Below are 22,173 nucleotides of genomic sequence, written 5' to 3'. Positions count from 1 at the left end.
GTGTTTTACAAGGGCCTTCGTTTCCACATAGATTCAACTTCTGAATAGAAACAATTTTGGCCTTCTCATAATTACTTAACCAAACATATACATAATTACTTAACAAAACATATACATACATAGACATGTATATATGTATGTATGTGTGTGTATAAGTAATAGTCTTAATCTTTTACACTACCCACCTTCTCTCTTTGGTAGTCACTAAAAATAACAGAAATAGTTGCCAGACCTGGATGGCATAAGAACCATAAGATACAGCCCTAAAACAGAAGGATAAAATGTTAGATGAGTAAGGTTGTGCTCATACTCTGAAATGAAACTACACAAACACTATAGTACCATAGTACAAGGCTGATTAAAATCAGCCTTTTGTCTTCAAAATGGAACTGTATGACTAGGACCTGGAAGTACTGATTTTGTTACTGTCATATTAATAAGCTTTTTATCTCACCAGGTTGATTATCATTTTTTTTTACAGCATTTGGAAACTCATGCCATGTATACATGAGTTCTTATCCTGATGCACCAATAATGAACTTTTATATATCTATATATATATATATACAAGTATAGGCTTGTACTGTATTTATCATATATATTAAATTACCTTTTTTTCTGAAATTCAAAAACAGATTAATAAATGACAGGTTTTAAAAGTTAGAACCACTAAATCCAAGTTTGTTACATTTTTAATTTGAACGTAGTGAAAGAAAAAGCCTGAATTTTAATAAATAAAATCCCCCAAAAAGGATTCCTAAAAGTCCCCAAAACAAGAACAAAACATTCTTTAATCTCTAAAGGATTTTCAGGATGAAATAAATAATGATAACATATGATATTGGCATATTCTTCCATGATATCATTATATATAGATCTGAAGGGGATTGGACTGATATAATTAACATCAGGTATGACTCCTGGTACAGTCTAGAAGGAAGACATGACCTGGGGTAAGGCTGAATTGTTGGGCTGCATACTCTCTACCCCATCACCTGTACCCTTTGCTAGGAACACAAGTAGAAAGGCAAAAGAGAAATGGAATTATAATTCTTACTCTTCTCTTCTTTGTCTTTGAACAACAATGCAAAAAAGACCCCTGTCAGACACAGAATCATGGGATTTACAATTAAAGCCCTTAAAAGTAATTTCATGTGGCTTCTGCATTTCACAAATGAAGAAACTTTCCCACGCAGAACACTTACTTTGGCAAATGTGATGTAGAACTCCCTTTTAAGTGTACTTCTTTCCACTGTGATGATCTGGAAGAGACCACAGCCTATAGACAATGCTAGGCAAACTCTTAAAATAATTAGAAGTATCCCTGCTAAATTATGCTGTGAATGGTAGCTGTGGTGGTTGGTATCTTCAAACTGTTCCCAAAGCAACAAAATACTCTGTAAAAAAAATAGCAATGTTAGATTTTAGAAAATATTATATCAATTTAAAGAATTTCCCCCCAAAGGCTTCTCTAAAAACTACTGAAGATGTTATATAGGCAATCAAACCACAAAGGTTGTCACTTGATAAAGTATAGGCGTAATCCTTTATTCAATGATACATTGCCATTCTTTGAACATAACAATAAAAAAGACAGTTTTTCCAAATTTAAAGTATCAAATGCAACATGAAAAGAAAGAGATCTTCATCTTTCCTCTAAAGCTCCTTCACTGCCTCAATCTTCCTTAGTAGCATCAGGCTGGGACAATCTTCAATACCCCACTATTCTTTCATGATCTGGAAATATGTTGTTTATTACAGGTTGTACTTTTGGGTGCATATTTGTATCTATAATGTTAGAATAATAGTAAACTATGCCTATGTACCCTCTGCATCTTCAGTACTTTGGGGAATTCTTAACTTTTACCTATGTTTGCTATCAGAATCATTAATTTCTACAACCAGTCCATCATTCCTTTCAATGCCAAACCTCTTCATCAAATGCTAACTACCATGCACCTGAACTTCTGTAACAAATTTTACAGAAACCCCAGTGACTAGCCTCTCCTTCAGTCAATCATAAGATCCACTTTTATGACCTACCAAACACACAGACTTGAGAATGTAATCCACCATCTTAGAGTGTTTAATGTCCCCAATGCTATTTTGGCTTTCACAAAGGCATAAATCTGTACACATTACTGTTTTGGTCAGCTAAACTCCCTTGCCATTCCCCATGTAGGAGACTTCCTTCTCAGGTTAAAGCTTCTGTGTAGGTCATTTTCCACTATTAAAATAGCCTGCCCCACCCCTAATTCCTCTTGGCCCAACCACAATTGAACCCTTCTCATTTTGTAAGCTGTGATTCAAAATATTCTTCTAAGAAAATCCTTCTCATTTAACAGAAAACTATTCTTTAATACTCTTCACATCACTTTTACCCATTCCAGTTCACTCACTTTATAAACATAAATTGATATATAATCAATGTATATATTTATGTTGATGGTATCTAAACACCTTATTAAACTGGGGTTCTATGACAAGCAATCTATACTCTACAAGCTCTCATAGAATCTAGTACAGTGACACATACCCTGTGAATACTCAATATATAATTTGTCTATGGTGATGTGTTAAAATTAAATAGATCAGAGAGTTTGAGATCAAATTCCTTTACATTCTATCTTTTCTTCTCTTTAAAAGGTAATAGAAATTCCATGAAGGAAAGGACATAAAAAGAGAATTGAAAGCTTGACATACAAGTAAATCTATCTTGTATACTAATTATTTTCCAGAATCAAAACATTAAAATTTTGTCCTTTTGCAATTATTTTTGTTTATTTATTCCCATTAATATTTATTTTCTGACATAATAGAATTGTTTCCTAAGTAGTGAGTGTATATATTTACCTGTGATAAGCCTTGGGATTTCTCTTCCCCAGATAATTAGTTTTTAATTCTAAACTGTTACTTATAGAATTATGATATAACAATAATGTTTACTTGGAAATAATACTGACCATTAATCAATCATAAAATCATTTACATCAGTAAATTTCCTTTCTTTACTCTGATTTTTATAGACATATCTTATCCCTAGAACTTGGTATCTTGAAACAAAATGGATACCATCATACTACATTTAGTTTTTAAAAAGAGGTTGAGAGAAATCAGTGAAAAGATTTTCTTGAAGACAAAATTATCTCTAGTTCACGTAAATCCTGTTTCTTCCCCATTCTAGGTTTTCATTTCCAGTTAAATTCAAACTCTATTTTTCAGTTAGTTTTTTTAATTCTGATGTACTTAGTAACAAAACTGGACCTGTTGACTTTATAAATAATCATTCTTAACATTGGGTTTTTCTGTAATAGCACAAATTCCCCCATAAGAGATTTTGATTCAGCTAAGTTACAGTTAAGTGGTATTAATTAAAAATGGCATGGAGTTAAATAATGTGAGTAGTGTTAGACTCAAGTTGAGAAAAGTATTAAGAGAGAACAATTTCTGTATTAGGCACTAGCTCTCAATTCTTTAAAATGTAACAAAAAGTCCTTGTGACTATCTATTTGTAATTTTAAAATGCAAATACATTCAAACCTGAGACTTCTCCAATGTAATTCTACCTTCTAAACAAAATAAAGCAGGCAGAGCAGACCAAACAGCACAGACCTGTATTATGACAATGACTACAGCTATGCCAGTAGATGCTGGAGTAGAATCCCACTGGAGAGGTCTGCTTTGATACTTCTTCATTCTGCCTATTGTCCAACCCATGCACAAACTCAGTAATAAGTACAGCATCTGGATCTGGGAGGCTATGTCACAAACTGGGAAAAGATAAAAACAAAAATTGACAGCCATTCATTTTCATATCAAGTATTCCTTCCTTCTAAGGGACCAACAAACAAAAGAGATCAATGAATAGCAAACCAGTCTGTAAGTTAAAATGACACTCTACAATGAAACATTTCATTTAGTACCCAATACAATATGTAGGTAGTTTAGATAAATATGAAAATGAAGCCAGTGTTGTTTATTTATTTAGCCCACTAACTTAATTAACTATTATTAGGCAGTTCTTCATCAGTCACCACAACAACAACTATCACCACTAAATAGCTTATTTTTACCTTATTTTTAAGATACGTCTCAACCCAGAAAAATCTCAGAGCCCAAGAACTAATTTTCCTAGTACAACACCTTACATGTGGTAGGCATTAAGTTAATGGTTGCTAAACTTAATTCAGCTAAGTTGGAAAGGGTGTTAGACATCATCAAGTAAAACCCTGTACTTTATCAATATGGAAACTAAAGTCTAGATTTGATAAAGGTCACACAATTTATCAATGGTAGATCATGACTTTTAATTTCCCATTAGTACACTTTCCTAGAGCATTCCAAGTCAGTATCAAATTCGTTTTAAATCCAAGTATTTGTAGTATAATTTTTAAACAAACAAAAAAAATGAATCTATTCAATCAGATATTTAATCACTACACAAGTAATACTTTTAATAAATCTATAAGATCATTTAGGTCTTTATCCTTATTTTTTGAATAAACACAGCATTGCTACTGTATTGCTTAAAAGAAGTATCTACATTATACCTCTAGAAAAAACAGACCTTAAATCTAATTTTGGATAGCTATGCAATATAGCAGAAAGAACACTGGACTGAGGAGCTAAAGATTTGGGCTCTAGTCCTAGCTCTGCAGCTTATCAGCTATCTGACTTCCTTTCTCTGAAAATATTTCCTCATCTGTAAAATGGGGGTAAAAATACTTTCATATTTATTTCATAGACTGTTGTGAAAACACTTTGTAAACTATAAAATATCTTACACAAATGTAAGCTACAATTATTAGTGAGTTTTTAATATTTATTCCTTAATTTAGTTCTCTTAACATATACTTTGTTATTTATTTCACTGAAAGTGCTGCAACATTATGATTTTTAATCAGAGTAGGACACAATATGTTATGTTTCTTTAACCTAACTACAGTGTTTGGAGTAAATCTTTTCTAACACAAAGCATTAATATGAAATAATATAGTAATAGACATATCACTATTACATGATTTGTTCTCTAGGGATTAACAGTATAGAGTCACAGTTTCAAGTTCTGAAGCAAGGCCCATTACACTAGTGTGATGCGCCATCAGGTGGCCATCATTTAAAATTGCAAGTCGACATCAATGAAAGGAATATTAATGCAGATAAGGCATTAATGAATGATGTAACAAAATAGCAATAAAATCAGGTAAACAAAAAAGACTTAAAACATTTTAGGTTTATGTGGTTTCTGTTTAACAAACTATTTTTCTGCAGGCCAAAAAATACAGAACCACTTTTACATACTAATGAATTTTTATTTGGTCCATGGTAAAATTTATCACAATTTAACAAACTATATATTTCTTTATAATTTTCTCTACATTTTGGAAAGCTACCTAGGACAGTCACTCCTCTCACCTGAAGCTATTTTTTAAAGTGATATAAGGCTAACTGCATAATAAAATTTAAAGAGCATAAGCCAAATATAACTAATAATGATATAGTTTATTGGATCAATTGATAGTTTGCTGTCAAACCAGATAGTCATATTTGGTTTTTTTGTTTGTTTGTTTGTTTGTTTTTTTAGTGCGGCAATTGGGGTTAAGTGACTTGCCCAGGGTCACACAGCTAGTAAGTGTTAAGTGTCTGAGGCTGGATTTGAACCCAGGTACTCCTGACTCCAGGGCCAGTGCTCTATCTACTGCGCCACCTAGCTGCCCCAGATAGTCATATTTGTAATGGGTTATTTTACCCTTATGCTTGTATTTTCTTTTTTTCCTCATAAAAGTATTTTATTATTTTCCAGTTACATGTAGAGATAGTTTGTAACATTTGTTTTCCTAAGATTTCTAGTTTCAATTTTTCTCCCTCCCTCCCCTCCTTCCCCCTCCACAAGACAGCAAGCAATCCGATATAGGTTATATATGTACAATCACATTAAACATATTTCTGCATTAGTCATGCTGTGCAAGAAGAATCAGAGCAAAAAGGAAAAACCTCAAAAAAGAAAAAAATAGAGATAGTATAGTTCAATATGCATCTAGATTCCATAGTTCTTTTTTTTTTCTTCTGGATTTTGAGATATCCTTATATTTTCATTTTAGGATAGGATATGCCAAATTCACTTTTGTTAAGTGACTGATATTTTCAAATGATATAAAAATATAGATTTTGATACAATATTTATACAGGATCTGTTAATCACAAAAATTAAAACCTAACTTTTGGGGGCAGCTAGGTGGCACAGTAGATAGAGCACCAGCCCTGGAGTCAGGAGTACCTGAGTTCAAATCCGGCCTCAGACACTTAACACTTACTAGCTGTGTGACCCTGGGCAAGTCACTTAACCCCAACTGCCTCACTAAAAAAACCAAACAAACAAAACCTAACTTTTGGTAAACATGGCACAGATAGCTATTTTGTTACTATATCATTATTTGGTTGTTATTTAAGTTTTTCTTACTTTTCTTGATCAACCCTTGAGAGAAGTACAAATGAAGTGTTTGGCAGCTACATGGTATAATGGAATGGACACTTGTCCTACTGATAGGAGACTAGTTCAAATCCCATATTTCTTATTAGCCAGCTGATCAACTTTGGGCAAATTACTTAAACTCTCTATGTGTAAATTTCCTCACCTACATAATGGCTGGCTTGAACTAGATGATCTCTAACTGAGAATTTTATGATTCTGTAAAAGACAAAAGTCAATAACCTGAAAGAGGCAGAGAAACAAGGGACCTGAACACTCCACAAAATGGATAAGCCTGTTTATAAATCAAAGTTAATGCATATGGACTGCAAGAGTGCATTCATGTCTTGCTTGTGAATACAAGTAACATTCGGGCTTACTATTTTAAAAAATCTCAGACTAGAGGATAAGCAGAGTGGATTCCTAGACCAGTGTGAGTAACTATCCAGATAGATGACAACCCATTTGACAGTAAAATGTGAGGGAAACAGAAATATAAGGAATGCTACCCCTGAAGGATATATTCATACTTAGAACCTGAATTTTAAGGTAGGCTCTACAAGGTATGTCCTCATATTTTTTTTATTCTCAATTTTGAAACGGTATATACTCAAGCCTAGCTGTATTTTTACAATTTAATTCTGTGCTCCAGAAATAAAAATGCAGGACAAGTAATATTAAATACAGACCTGTACCATGACAATTATTGCACCTATGTCAATCATTGTCACGTAGAATGATTGATTACCCTCTGAAATTTTTCCATTGGTCCAGACTTGGAAAAAATTCAAGTGATCACCTAAAGGAACTGGTTTTTATCTTAGAAGAATGATTTATTGAATTATAGGTACAGGCATTGGTTATTGAAAAAAACAGCCAAGTGGTACATATAGAGACTGAATCTGCAGCTTTGGCTGAATTAGTGCTAAAATTTAATCAACTGAACTTACTGACCTTAGAGAAAACATAAACACAACCAAAAATAATTACAAAATCTAATGGCTGTTGAAAATATATGTATTTTAAAAAGATACTTACATTCTGCCAAACTTCCCATAAAAGGGACCCCTATTCCATCTTTGGAGTAACTAAGAAATGGAAAGGAGTAGAGTTAGTGTAAACCAGAGAGTTCTAAAACAAAATTTATAATCAAAATAACCATAATTTGGAAAGATTCATTAGAATTAATTAACTTTAATGAGTGAGTCTCAATGGTAGCAAGGTACCTGGAGAAATGCAGGTAATTAGCTAAAGCTGAACCAGCTTGCAAGAGCAATGCAGTTGTTAAGACCTTTAAAACCATGTGCATGGGCCCTCCTTTCTTAATAGCTTGCCACAGCGATTGAGCATAAATGCAGGCAGCCACAAAGTATATGAGGACTAGGAGGAAAAAGAATTCATGTAACCCTGAAAGAGAAAAAAAATATGGTTTGCATCAATTGAAAACTTAAGGGTATATTTCTAAGTCTACAAAATCCCTCTGACAAAAATTTTCTAGAAAAAAATTTAAATCTGAATCACACTTGGTTTTTCAAAGTCAATTGGACTCACATATAACTATTTGCTTTTGATGATGAATTGAAAATGTTATTTTTAAAAACCTAGTTCTCTAATTTTAGAACAAAATTTCAACCATAAAAAAGCAAGTCATGCTATAATATTTTGTCCCTTATTTTAAACAGTATAAACATCCTCCCTTGGTTACAATTAAGCTACAAAGAACTGAGGTGAATGTACTGGTTCTAATAGTTTCACCAACAGAATCTGTATTTTGATTTTGTTCAAAAAATGCTTTTAATTTGGCATGAATTTATACAATATATAGATTTGTCTTTCTCCGAAAATGCTTTTTTTTATATTAAAGTGAAAGCTACGAATTTGTTTTTGTTAGATACATACCTTGGTATATAGTCGGCAGTGGTTTGGTACACTTTAAGATGGCCCAACAACTAATTGTCTCAGTTAATTAATGAAGAAATATGTTTGTTATGGAAATTTTTAAATGATAGTTTTGGTGGTAAGTCTGGCTAACTATATCTTACATCCATGGAGCCAATTCCATAACTCAAGTTTCTGGTTAATATCTGAATGAACATGTGGTAGGAATGGTTCCAGTCAACTCTTGCTTCTATTATACTCCTAGACTTCCCTGAGACTAGGTTAGTAGCCAAAAAAAGAACAGGATTATAAGGGGAGAGTAAGGAGGATAATCCTTTCAAATATACAAACTCTCAGTGGCCCACCTTTCATTGTTTCAAGATAAGAAATAGCAAGGATTAAGCAATTTTCATTAAAAGACCTTAGTTTTTGGTTATGCAATCAGATATCTGTTTATGAATTTAAAAAAAAGAAATACAGAATAATAAATGATGAATGGTTACTGTTATAGCAAGTTTCATTTTAAATTAAATAAATGGTATGTTCAATTTAAATCTCTATCTTTATTTCACGATAGCAGAAAAATACTTTTAATTGAAAAGGTTGAAATTTAAGATTGAAGATTTTGTGACCAAATCAAAAGTTCAACATTTTTTTGGAGATAGAACAGAGATCAACACTTCTACCATAAACACTCTTATTAAAGAAAATGCGGGAGGAAACGGTTATTGAAAGATAAATAAAAATATCTACAGGGATAACCAGGATGGGATATATTCAAGAAATTGTTCAATCATGAGTGTTTGATGAAAGCAAGGAATAGTATGAAAATAGAAAAAAGGAAAAGCCAATAAATAGTTTAGCCACTGGGTGTCCCACTTGCTCCACATAAACTGAATTCTAGGCTATAGTCCATTCTGGCACCAATGTTACAAAACTTTAAGGATCTGATTTTATCAACGTGGTGACAACCTCCATAGATATAGCATCCATTCTGCCTGAGCCAACATTTGTGAATTCCTGTGACTAAAGAAATTCATCTCTTGGGAAGCATTCCAGTAATGGTTGTACCACTGACACACAGATCATCATTGATCCCAAGCTCAAAGGCTTTGCAGAACCTATAACAATTTACACTGTCTCAGGATCACTTGTGAACCCTGATGAAGACTTTAATGAAGGATGATTTGAACATCCAGGTGAAAAGCTATGTTTAAACTTGTGAATTCATCAGTACAGGGAGCTCTTGGTATGGAGACCCCACCATCAATGTACTTCAGCAACTCATCTATAACTTCTAGTCTTAAAGAGCTGTTTGCAGCACTGAAATATTAAGTGATTTGTCCACAGTCACAAAGTCAATCAGTATGTGTCAGTGGAAGGACTTAAACCAGTTCTTCCTGACTCCAAGACTCATAATCTAAACATTAAGCTATACTACATCACTATATTTAGATTTAAAGGAACAAATAAGGAAACTACAGGTGGGAGCATACATTTTCTCTCCTATTACCTAGAGGAGTTTATCAATACTGATATAGTGTATACATGTCTGAAAGAGGTAGAGTCGCCATCTGATCAGTGTTATTTCTCATAAGGAAACTAGATGGGGACTAGGAATGCTGCCCATTTCACTATAGCAAATGCAGAAAACATGGGTACCATAACTGAAATCAATCAGTTCTATTTAAATTATGCTATTTTATGCTTATTAAGTTTTTGCTTTCATTCTCTGGCCTATGATTTTATCTGTATGAGGGAACTAACAGTGTGGAATTTCCCTCTACTTCTCATTTCTCTGCCACTTAGCTCCAAATCAAGCTTCCCATGCTACCACATATGTAGTTCCTCCATCTCCCTTCCCCACTCCTTTTCGGTGCCCTTTATCTGTGGTGACCATGTGTGTCACCCACTACACAAGCCACCTTTCCTTTATGTGTTGTCTTCCCACATCAGAATGTCAGCTCTTGGAGGGCAGAAACTGTCTGGCTTGTTTATATTTATATCCTAAATGTTGAGTTCAGTGACTGGCATATAGTAAGCACTAAATTAATGTTTTATTTATCTATCTACAACATGTATATTTTTGTGTATATATAACTATATATGTATGTATGTATGCGGATACTACACACACACACACACAAAATAAATTCAAGATAAATATGTATATTTTTTTTCCTGTTCAAGAGAGAAAGCACTTGGAGGATGAGAGCTAAGAAAGATTTCATATAAAAGGTACAAATCAGCAAACATAGTTTTGTTACTGAGCCATTAAATGACTAACTTGAGATTACACAACTAGTCAGTGTTTGGAGGCTGGACTTGAACCTAGGTTTTTCTGATCCCAAGGCCAACCCCACTATATCATGCTGATATGGTTTCCTTTTACCCTTCAGTATTAGTGAGTTAAAACCATCTTTCTTTTATTTAGAATCTTACCATAAGGGAGAAAATGGCAAGTTTCATAAGTCTACAACTCTACTGTGAAAGAAAAAGTCCTTCACTATTTACCAAGTAATAGGAGGAAAGGACTTTTGAAAATGAAACTCATATAACCAGAAAGATATTTTGGGATTCTTCAGTATGAATGACACTTCCAGATCCTAAGATAATAATCAGCAGAGGAAATTATTTCACTGAGACAGCAATGCATAAAATGAATTGGACTGAAGACATTTGTGCAGCCATGGGTAGCATTTTGCCCACAGAATGAAATTTCATTGAAGTTTACATAAATCATTCTTACCTTGATTGCCTACAAGATAGTTTAAAAATATACTCCTTGTACCCATATGTACAAAAATATTTATAGCTGCTCTTTTTGTGGTGGCAAGGAATTGGAAATTGAGGGGTTGCCCATCAATTGGGGAATGGCTGAACAAGTTGTAATATATGAATGCAATGGAATACTATTGTGCTGTAAGAAACGATGTGCAGGTGGATTTCAGAGAAATCTGGAAGGACTTACATGAACTGATGCTGAGTGACATAAGCAGAACCAGGAGAACACTGTACACAGTATCAACAACATTATGTGTTGATCAAGTGTGATAGACTTGATTCTTCTCAGTAATAAAAAAGACTTATTATGGGAAATGCTCTCCAAATCCAGAAAAAAACAAAACAAAACTGTGGAATCTAGATGTAGATTGAACCATACTATATTGTTTTTGTTGTTGTTTTTCTTTTTTGAGGTTTTTCCTTTTTGCTCCGATTCTTCTTTCACAGCATGACTAATACAGAAATATGTTTAATGTGATTGTAGATAAATAACCTGTATCATATTACTTGCTGTCTTGGAGAGGGGGAGGGAGAAGAAGGATGGGGAAAATTTGAAACTAGAAATCTTATAAAAAATGTTGAAAACTATCTCTACATGTAACTGGAAAATAATAAAATATTTTTATGGAAAAAATGTACTCCTTGTTTTGAATTCACTGTTCTTTTACATAAATACAGTTCTAATGGGGGAAAAAACATTTTCACTTACTTTTCAGTCACCAATGTAAATTTTATTCAGTTGCTTACCCTTCATCAGAAGGAAACAATATGTTCTGAAAACTAAGTTTAATCTTAAAAGATGGCACTGAAGAGTAAAACATGTAAACTCAAAAGAAAGAAAATATACTTTTTTTTTGTCCGAGGCCAGATTTGAACTCATGTCCTCCTGAATCCAGGGCTGGTACCTTATCCACTGTACCACCTAGCTGCCCCCAAGAAAATTAAAGGGAGCATGAAATGGATGGTGAATGTTACCTGTGTTATGAAATACATAAATCTGAACACAAACCAAATTGAGCATAATTCTTCGTAATTTTCGTACACCTAACTGGTCAATGTTATTTTTCCTCTTTTGCTGAAAGCAAATGAGAGTACTGAGATGAATTTGGTGAAAGATAATTGTGAAATTATACAGCTTGGTAGGGAGAAGGGGAATGGTAACCTTTCACATGTGATGTACTGAAATTCTGGTGTAAGGATAAGGAAAAGTAATGAGGGAAAAGGGAGAGAATATACACTAGCTTTCTTCTCAGGTATGGAACTGTACACCAATACTTTATTCTCAAAAAGGTGGAGGTATTAAAGAAGTAACTGGACCACATACCAATGAAAATTTGTCCAATCCGACCACACCTGGTTAACATGTGAATCTCTTCCTTGTTCTTCAAAATAAACTATACTATTTGGGTATATAAATATTTAGCATAACTACTGTTGAAGAACCACTTTGACTTTTTTCTTTTTGAATTTATTATTTTCTTTTTTCTTTTTTACATGTAAACAATTTTTAACATTCATTTTTAAAACTTTGAGTTGCAACTTCTCTCCCTTCTTCCCTTTCCTCCCCCCTTCATTGAGAAGACAAGCAGATTAATAGAGGTTATACACATGTAGTCATGTAAAACATTTCCATATTAGTTGTATTGTGAAAGAAAACAGACCAAAAAAAAACTCAAGAAAAATAAAGAAAAAAATATATGCTTCAATCTGTATTCAGACATTATCAGTCCTTTCTCCGAGGATGGATAGCACTTTTCATCCTAAATCCTTCAGAGTTGTCTTGGATCATTGTATTGCTGAAAATAGTTGTCATTCACAGCTGATAATCTCACAATATTGCTATTACTTTGTACACAGTACATTTCACTTTGTATCAGCTCATGTAAATCTTTCCAAGTTTTTCTGAAAGCATCCTGCTCATCATTTCTTATAGAACAATAGTATTTCATCATAATCAAATACTATAATTTGTTCAGTCCCAATTGATGGACATCTCCTCAATTTCCAATTCTTTGTCACCAGAAAAGAACTGCTACAAATATTTTGTACATATAGGTCCTTTTCTTTTTTGTTTTTTAATGCTTTTTGGATACAGACCTAGTAGTGGTATTGCTAGGGCAAAGGGCATGCATGGTTTAATAACCCTTTGGGCATAGTCCCCAAATGCCTACAGAATGACTGAATCAGTTTACTACTCCACCAACAGTACATTGGTGTCTCATTTTACCCATATCCACTCCAATATTTGTCATTTTCCTTTTCTGTCCTATTAGCCAATCTACTAGATATGAGATAGTACCTCAGAATTGTTTTGATTTGCATGTTTTCAATCAATAGCACTTTGAATTTTTAAGCATTTTACTTTGTTCTGTTCATAAATGTGTTAATAACCAGAAGAGTACTGTCAGTCTCAAACATAAGTCACTTGTATTTTTTTCTTCTATTGCAAAGAGTGAGTCTACCACCCCCCCCAAAAAAAAGGACCAACTCAAGCATGGTGGGTATACAGAATTATATCTGATTACACATAATGATCACATTTAGCCTTAACTGCAAATATTTGTAACATAATTTTACAACTCAAAATACCTTCGATAAATATCTGGTAAGTCACCTCTCTTCTGGAAAGGGGCACAGTTGAAACCATTTTCCTCATTTAAGAGTGAAGTTTGGAAATAAGCTAAGTAAAGGACTAATGGGAAGTGATTCACTGGAAACTCAAATTTCATACATGATGCCACATAGGAGGAAAATTTTTCTAGGGGCTCAACTTATAAACCAAAGTTTTCCTAAAACATTTTGGAACTTGTCATATTTTAAACTATGGAGAAAAAAATAGCATAAGACTTGTTAGATATTTCAGTCAACGAATAAAGTAGTTTTCAAGAACCATTTGATGGTAATGTATTATAAAAAGAAACCTGGTAGTTTTGGTAACACTTCCTTTTCCTTAGATTGGGTTAATGATTCTAATTATATTCACTTCCAAACTTATAAAAAGGTGTTCACACACACACAGAGGCAGATCAAGAGAGGCCATGTCAGGATACTGGGCTGGGCTGGTATGGCAAGGATGTATAGGTAGTACAAGGAAGGTGGTACAGTATGATTAAGTCACAACCACAAGTATGGTATAACGGCACAAGTTAAAATTCAAAGTTAAAATTTGGCATGAGGCAAAAGGCAAGGGATAGAGTTTGGATCAGTCTCTATTCCTACATAATGAGTTTTAGACTTGCCCAAATCCTCAATCTGATTCTCTCTATATATACATATATGTACATGTGCATGCATACATACATACATATGCACACGCACATATACATATATATAGTTATAGTTGTTATTGAGTCATTTTTCAGTCACACCTGACTCTGTGATCCCATTTGAAATTTTCTTGGCAGAGATACTGGAGTAGTTTACCGTTTCCTTCTTATACTCATTTTACAGATGAGGAAACTGAAGTAGTGACTTGCCCAGGGTCACACAGCTACTAAGTGTCTGAGGCCAGATTCCAGACTCATCACTTTATCCACTGCACCACCTACCTGCCCACTACACACAGACACACACACATAGAGTATATATGCATAATATATACATACATGTAATATATACACATATAATTATATATGGCTATATTAAATAATACAATTTAAAGGAAAATTATCCTTACCAGACTCCCCAGCACTAAAATGATCCAATGGATTCCCCGCAGCATCTGGATTTAGTAATATCATTTCAAATGAGATGTCTTCTAATTCAGAATTTTCAAAGTCATCATCGCACGTAAACTTGTCGACATAAAACACATACCATGTTTGGGGATATGGAATCTGAGACACAGTTAGGTTGTGTTCAGTATGATTCAGAGTCACTTTAAAGAGAAAGAGAAAGAAAGAAAATGGCACTTGATTTTAAATTGAAATTTATTTGATAATATAAATAAATGATGCAGTCCTACTCTCAAACAGTGATTTCATCCTGTTTGAGGTTGTACAATCCTTTTTTGTTTTGTTCTCATTACCCTGGAAATACTTGCTGCAGTGTAGGAAGGTTATTGTATATAATTACTGTAGGTAATAAAGCAGTCAGAAATTAAACATGTCACAATTATACATACTCTAGATGAATGCTTTAAAACTGTATTGTAAAACTATGGTTTTCAATGAGGAACAGTTTCCCTGGAACTTCACTTAATAACTATTTAAAATTACACCTAAAAGTTTCCAAGTGAGATAAATTACTTTTTTGAAAACTATCTAAAGAGGCAAATTGTAATACCACAAAGAGTTTAACTTAGGAATTTATAGTCACTAGAGAATTTGTTACCTTTCATTACCTTTTTATATATGAATTTTCTTGATAAACTACTTTTGAAAAAAATTATTTGAAGCAGAAGAAAAATATGAGTCACCTTCATGATCTAGTTTTATTTCAGTGGCTCTGGGAATTCCTCAAGCTAAGTTTTCCCTCCAACTGTGCATCCACACCTTTTTATCCTGTCCAACTCTTGCTCATGTCCTCTCATAAATCCTCTACAGGAGTCCCCAATGTATTAGAGAAATTCCCCTAAATCTCATTGTGTGTGTAACAGTGGCGCATGTTATCTCTTATTCTTGCCACACAACCTCTTTTTTTAGCTAGAGCCTACCTCTTGTTCTCATCTAAGTATCTCTGATGACATCAGTAATTTTCACTGCTTCTCTTGTACAGTTCTTTATGAGAAATATGCTGCTGCACACTGTCCTTTGAATGATCCACAACTTTAATTGTTTTGAAAAACTGTTGTGTTCCATGACTTCCACCCTCCAGCATCACCCAAAGTATACTTATCTCAACAAGGGGATCAGACAATACACTAAAGTTCCTTTTCCTGCTCTAAAGTTTTCTTTCTTTTCTACAATATCCAACCCAATATTTGCACTTTGAAAGTGACAGGATAGGATGTCTTCCTCACCATTAATTTTAAACATCTCGAATTTTTGTTTGTTTGTTTTTTGGTTTTTTTGCAGGGCAATGAGGGTTAAGTGACTTGCCCAAGGTCACACAACCAGTAAGTGTCAAGTATCTGAGGCAGAATTTGAACTCAGATCCTCCTGAATCCAAGCACCCACTTTATCCACTCTACCACCTAGCTGTCCCCTCAGTTTATTTTAATGGTCTTATTCCATTTCATAGACTATGTGGGAAATACTGGTTTATGATATAAACTTATTTACAAAACATCACAAACATATTAAGTTTCAAATGCATAAGACCAAGATACAAAAGGCCATATAATTTTTATTTTAAATAGAGAACAATGGAAACAATGCCTAGAGGATGAATTCTAAAACCAACCAAGAAAAAGTGCTCATGGGGCAGCTAGGTGGCACAGTAGATAGAGCACCAGCCCTGGATTCAGGAGTACCTGAGTTCAAATCCAGTGTGACCCTGAGCAAGTCACTTAAACCCCAATTGCCTCACTAAAAAACAAACAAACAAACAAACAAAAAAGTGCTCATAAGGAGAATTATCATAAATAAGACCAAGGCATTCCCCAATAGATAGGTCAAGGATATGAAGTTTCCAAAAGAATTGTAAACTATGAACAACCAAAATGACTAATAATAGAGATGAAAACTCTTAAGTTTCATTTTACTCTTTTAGCAACAACAAATTGGCAAAGATGGAAAAAGTCAAAGTTTGAGGGGCTAAGGAAAAGGCAGAAATACTAATACACTATTGGTGAAACTACGAATTAATCCATGAAATTCCTGAAAAAAAAACTTTCCATTTTCAAAATCAATTTGGAATTGAGAAATTCACCAACTCTTCATATACTTTGACCCAGAGATTCCCAAATCAAAACCAAGAAAAAAGGGCCCATTTATATTGAAATAATCACACCACTACTTCTTGTGGTAGCAAAGAAATGGAAGCAAAGTGATATCCATCAATTTGGGAATGCAACAAAGTATGGGATATTTAAAGCAGTAGAATATTATTATGTAATAAGAAATGATGAATATGAATTTAGAAAAGCATGGAACACCTTGTATGAACTAATACATTGTGAACTGACCAGAACCAGGAGAACAATAACACACAATATTATTAATGAAATAACACTAAAATAAAGCTGAACTCTGGGTGATTGTAATAACTAATCGATCCTAAAAAACAGATGAGGAACACACCTCCTTCCTTTCAGGAGAGAAGTAGGGAATTGCAGGTGCACAATGTTATATTCAACTGCTATAAAGGTTGACTGATTTTGTTTTACATGTTTTCTTTGTTACAAAGGTGATCACGGGAAAAGGAGGGAAAGAACAGGGTTGATAGATCCAGAAGTGACTATGATTTAAAAACAAAAGTCATCAATAAAACTTATATTAAAAATGTTATGGGGGCAGCTAGGTGATGCAGTGAATAGAGCACCGGCCCTGGATTCAGGAGGACCTGAGTTCAAATCTAGTCTCAGACACTTAACAATTACTAGCTGTGTGACCCTAGGCAAGTCACTTAACCCCAATTGCCTCACCAAAAAAAAAAAAAATTATGGAGAAAGATGATAGCTGATTAAAAGTAAAGCTTCTCAAAAAAGCAATCTAGGAAAAAATGAATGAGCAGAGAGCTTGGTATGAGATCCAGTGAAGCTAAATTATCCTGAGAACACTAGTAGATGAAACCAAAAGGTAGATAAACATAAAATGGAACAAATCTGCCAGTCTTTTTGTAAGGCAAAAAAGGAACAATGACACTTGAACTTTATTTCTGTCACCTCGTTACCCTATATGTGAGAAACAAAAACTTAATAAGATGAAGACAATATGAGTGATTGCATCTAACCAAATGCTTTTAGAAAATATGCATGCTGGAAGCAGCATAGTTTTATACACTGAGATCACTACCAAGGGGAGGATTCTAAGGGCTAAAAAAGATTACAGATACTATTCTTACCTGCTCAAAAAGGTGACTAAGAGCATATTAACAACTAATAAGTTATGTACCTATTTTTTCATCTCTTTAATTTTTATGAGAATGGTCTATAAAAACATTAAGGGTGTCCTTGATAGAATTTGAAACTTGAACAGGCAAGCTTTTATAAACATCTTCTATAACAAATTATATTTTTGTTGTCACATAGCTAAAAGATATAGAGAATATCAGATTTCACTATAATCTGTTTCTTGGCTTCAAAAAAAACCCATTCAGTTTATTAGGGGAAAAATGCAGATTTAAAGGTTTAAGCAAGGTATCCTCCACACAGTTTAATTATCCAAGATGTGACAAACATAACTATCAAGATAGGTACATTGGATAGGTATTGCTGATGAATAATGAGCTGAATCTGAAATTTTCAGGAGGAGGAGATAAAACTGAATCATATTTGGGAAATTTTATGGAACTTTCAATAATTATAAGCTGTTGTGGCTGCAAAAACTCAGCTCTTTAAAGTCAATGCTCTCCCAGTGATGACAGAGCTATAAATCATGGAGTGATATAATTCCAGAATAAAAATTACAGTTATCCCAAAAAAAAGGCTTAGAAAGACAAAAGATTGATATAAATCAATCACATCATGTTGTCAATAATGATTTACATGTGGGAAATTGGGTGAAAGAAATCACCAAGTACAGGTATCACTAGAAAAATACTTTTTTGTGGAATCCTCTATGTACCCACAAATCCCTAAACAAATTTCCTTCTCACCTGTTGTTTTAATTGTACTGTTTAAGTTATATGTTTTTATACTGATAGATTGGTGCCTTGATTGGGGATCCTAAACACAGAAAAGTTAAGAATAAGAAAAATATGTAGGCCTATCGTATAGTGAAAATGAAAAATAGATGTTCTATAATAGCAAAAAAGCTGGAAACAAACAATGTGCTAAATTAATGAGACCTGGATGAACAAACAAATTGGGGGAGAGAGAGGGCACTGACATATGGAGGAATCTAGAAAGTCATTAGAAGGTGGCACGTGAACAGAGCTTTGAAGCAGGTAGAGCTAAAATAGGAATGCCTTCCAGGTATGGGACACAACCAGTATCCTGGTTGAAGAGCACAGAGATAAAATAAAGTTGGAAAAGTAAGTTGGGGCCAGAGTATAAAGAGCTAAAGTTAAATAGTAGCTTCCATTTGATTAGAGAGATAGCAGGGAATCACATGGGTTTATTGAATAGGGGACTGACACGAGCAGATGTGCATTTTAGGAAAAGCATGTTAGCAGTTGGGTGGAGAGTGGTGGCTTTATGAGTAGAGAGAAGGGAACCGATGTAAGAGATATCATAGAAATAAAAGTGACAAGACTTGGCAACTGACTATATATGTATGATGAGGAAAAGGGGTCAGTCAAGTATAATGCCAATATTGCAAGCCACGGCTATTCTTTGGGGGGGTGTATGTATATAATTCTATCTCATGTTTATAATAATACAAAGCACTTGGAAGTCATCTTTTCCAATCATTGGGGTTTTTTTTAAGGCAATTATCAACCAAACTATTCATTCTATTATGGAATTTGAATCCAGGAAGGATTCAAAAGATTTAAGACACTAGAATGCTGTAGTCATTAAATTAAAGAAATGTGCTAGGGATGGTAAATAAGAAGTGTTTATAAGGAAAATATGTTACTCTTTATGATTTAAATAATCATTCTATAAAATAGAAATTCTTCACTGTAATCTGCATTTATAATCTATAATCTCATCAATGTGAATACTTCTCCAGGGACTGTTTTGTTTTCTCTTTGTATTCCCAGTGCCTACCTACAACTTCTAGCAGATGTTTAATAAGTTCTTGTTACCTCCTTACTCTGTGGACTTGACCAGGTCCTCCCATATATTCTTCTTGGAGGATCCACCTAACTTGAAGACAGCTTCCACTACAGCTCTTAACATTTCATAGTATGGAAGAAAAATTTTAAATTCTGTGTTTGGGGGACAACTCTGAATAAGACAAATTTATTAATTAAATTATTCTAAGAATATCTACTTAGAGAGAATATCAATCTCTATTTATTGTTTCAGGGTATGGCTTAGGATAGCCACAATTGCAACACACTTTACTAAATGCAATCCAGCCCACTTTCCTTACCTATTAAATTCTGGGTCCAGTCCAACATCTATCTATAGTATCTCTCCAATATGTACTTACAGATGGCCTAACTCAATATTGCATAATAGTCTAGACAATATTATTCTTCATCCATTTGATTTTTTCTGTTATAAATGACTGGGTCAAACTCTTTGGAGTGGTTAGAGATCTCATTAAGAAGGCTCTATAGTATTATGGGACTTGTTTCATTCAGCATAGTGTCATTTGTAGGACCTCAGCAAGTGTAGCAAATCCCTCTTCCATGTGGAATGCTATGCTAAAATTATCCGTTGCAGTGATAAACATCTCCAGCGACCCTACATGTCATGCTTCATTTGATGAATAACAGTCAGAGGATCATTAAAAAAAGAATTTTCTATGTGAGTGCATTTACCAAGGAAACTTATATAATCTCAATATTTCAGAACAACTCAGAGTAAGATCTTCAGTACGTATTTCTGCTTTACCAAGTCAATTCTCTATGATCAACAAATAATAAACTCAGTGAAATTTTATATAGTTTGCACTTTTCAGTCAACTATGCAACTCTGACCATATGATCTGATGTAGAAAGTCAGACAGATTTTCAACCTAGGTGTTATCCTTGACTCTTTCTCTCACCTCCCAGATCCAATCTTTAACACATGCTCTAGTTTCTACCTTTAAAATATTTAATCACATGTACTCCTTTTTCTCCTAATGCTGTCATCACCCTGATTGAGGCCCTCATTACCTCATACCTTGACTACTGCAATAGTCTGCTGGTTGTCTACTTGCCTCAGGTCTCTCTTTTTTTCCTAGTCCATCCTCTACTCAGCAATCAAAACTCATCTTCTTTATATAAAATACAAATCTCCTAATATCACCCACCCCATCCCATTCAATAAGCTTCAGTGACTCCCTACTTTCTTCAGGATAAACTATAAAATCCCCTGTTTTGTTTTTAAAGTCCTTCATAACCTATCTCCTTCCTGCTTTTCCAGTCTTCTTATACCTTACTCCTTGCCCCCTCCACTTACTCTTTGATCCAGTGATACAGCGGCCTCCTTGTTATTTCTTGAACAAAGCACTCCATCTCCTGACTCCAAGCATTCTCACTAGCTATCCCCTGTACCTGGAATTATTTCCTTCCTTATCTCCATCTCCTGTCTTCCCTGGTTTCCTTCTGCAGGGAACCATTCTCAGTTCCCCTTAAAGCTAGTGCCTCCCCTCTGAAATTATCCCCAATTTATCCTGTATTGTGCTCTTTAAGGGCAAGGAGAGTGTTTTTGCCTTTATTTTTATCCCCAGAGTTTAATACAATTCCTACAACATGGTAGGTACTTCATAAATGCTTGTTGACTTGACCTGACAGCCTGCCTGGTATCTTTTCAAACTGTCATCAAAGATATCCTCGATATATATATTTCATGTTCATAAAAATTTTATTGATGAAAGAGCAAGTTTATGGATGAATTATTGATATCCAACTTTTTTGGTATTATTACCAAACTATTACTTGTGTGTCATTTCCCCCCATTCACTAACTTTAAGTACAGTTACAGACTGCTTTCAAAATAACATTATTTTACCAGGGCATTAAAAAAAATCTCCTTTCTGCTATGGGGAAGAGGACTTTTTTGCGGAATCCTCCATGTACCCACAAATCCCTAAACAAATTTCCTTCTCACCTGTTGTTTTAATCGTACTGTTTAAGTTATATGTTTTTATACTGATAGATTGGTGCCTTGATTGGGGATCCTAAACACAGAAAAGTTAAGAATAAGCCACTGGCTGCTCCCTCCTCCACTTCCTTTCTTAGATTAGATCTCAGGTAAGAGAGATTCTGTTTAAGTATCTACTTAGGGGGCTGGAGAAAACTGCTATCCATAAACACCACTTGTTCAAGCATTGGATTCCTCCTGATCATGCCTGTGTAGCTTGAACTGTTCTATTCTAAATCCAAGAGACTCCTTAAGG

At 34.0% G+C, this 22,173-nt stretch overlaps 1 protein-coding gene across 2 annotated transcripts in view; it reads right to left on the bottom strand.

Annotated features, from left to right (window-relative positions):
* Positions 1 to 22,173, bottom strand: part of GPR180 (G protein-coupled receptor 180) — a 39,743-nt gene that overhangs the window by 3,544 nt on the left and 14,026 nt on the right. The window contains exons 3-8 of one of the 2 annotated variants that reach the window (XM_043998956.1): positions 14,808 to 15,008; positions 7,696 to 7,876; positions 7,508 to 7,557; positions 3,613 to 3,770; positions 1,206 to 1,397; positions 186 to 263 (exon numbers count right to left, since the gene is read on the bottom strand). In XM_043998956.1, the coding sequence (XP_043854891.1) occupies positions 186 to 263; positions 1,206 to 1,397; positions 3,613 to 3,770; positions 7,508 to 7,557; positions 7,696 to 7,876; positions 14,808 to 15,008 (860 nt within the window). The remainder of the gene's footprint in view (positions 1 to 185; positions 264 to 1,205; positions 1,398 to 3,612; positions 3,771 to 7,507; positions 7,558 to 7,695; positions 7,877 to 14,807; positions 15,009 to 22,173) is intronic. The other variant, XM_043998957.1, reaches the window with a different exon arrangement.

Source organism: Dromiciops gliroides, chromosome 3 (genome assembly GCF_019393635.1).
Source record: "Dromiciops gliroides isolate mDroGli1 chromosome 3, mDroGli1.pri, whole genome shotgun sequence".
Classification (NCBI taxonomy): domain Eukaryota; kingdom Metazoa; phylum Chordata; class Mammalia; order Microbiotheria; family Microbiotheriidae; genus Dromiciops; species Dromiciops gliroides.
Note: the sequence above shows the minus strand (reverse complement) of the source record. Positions and strands in the feature narration are given on the sequence as shown.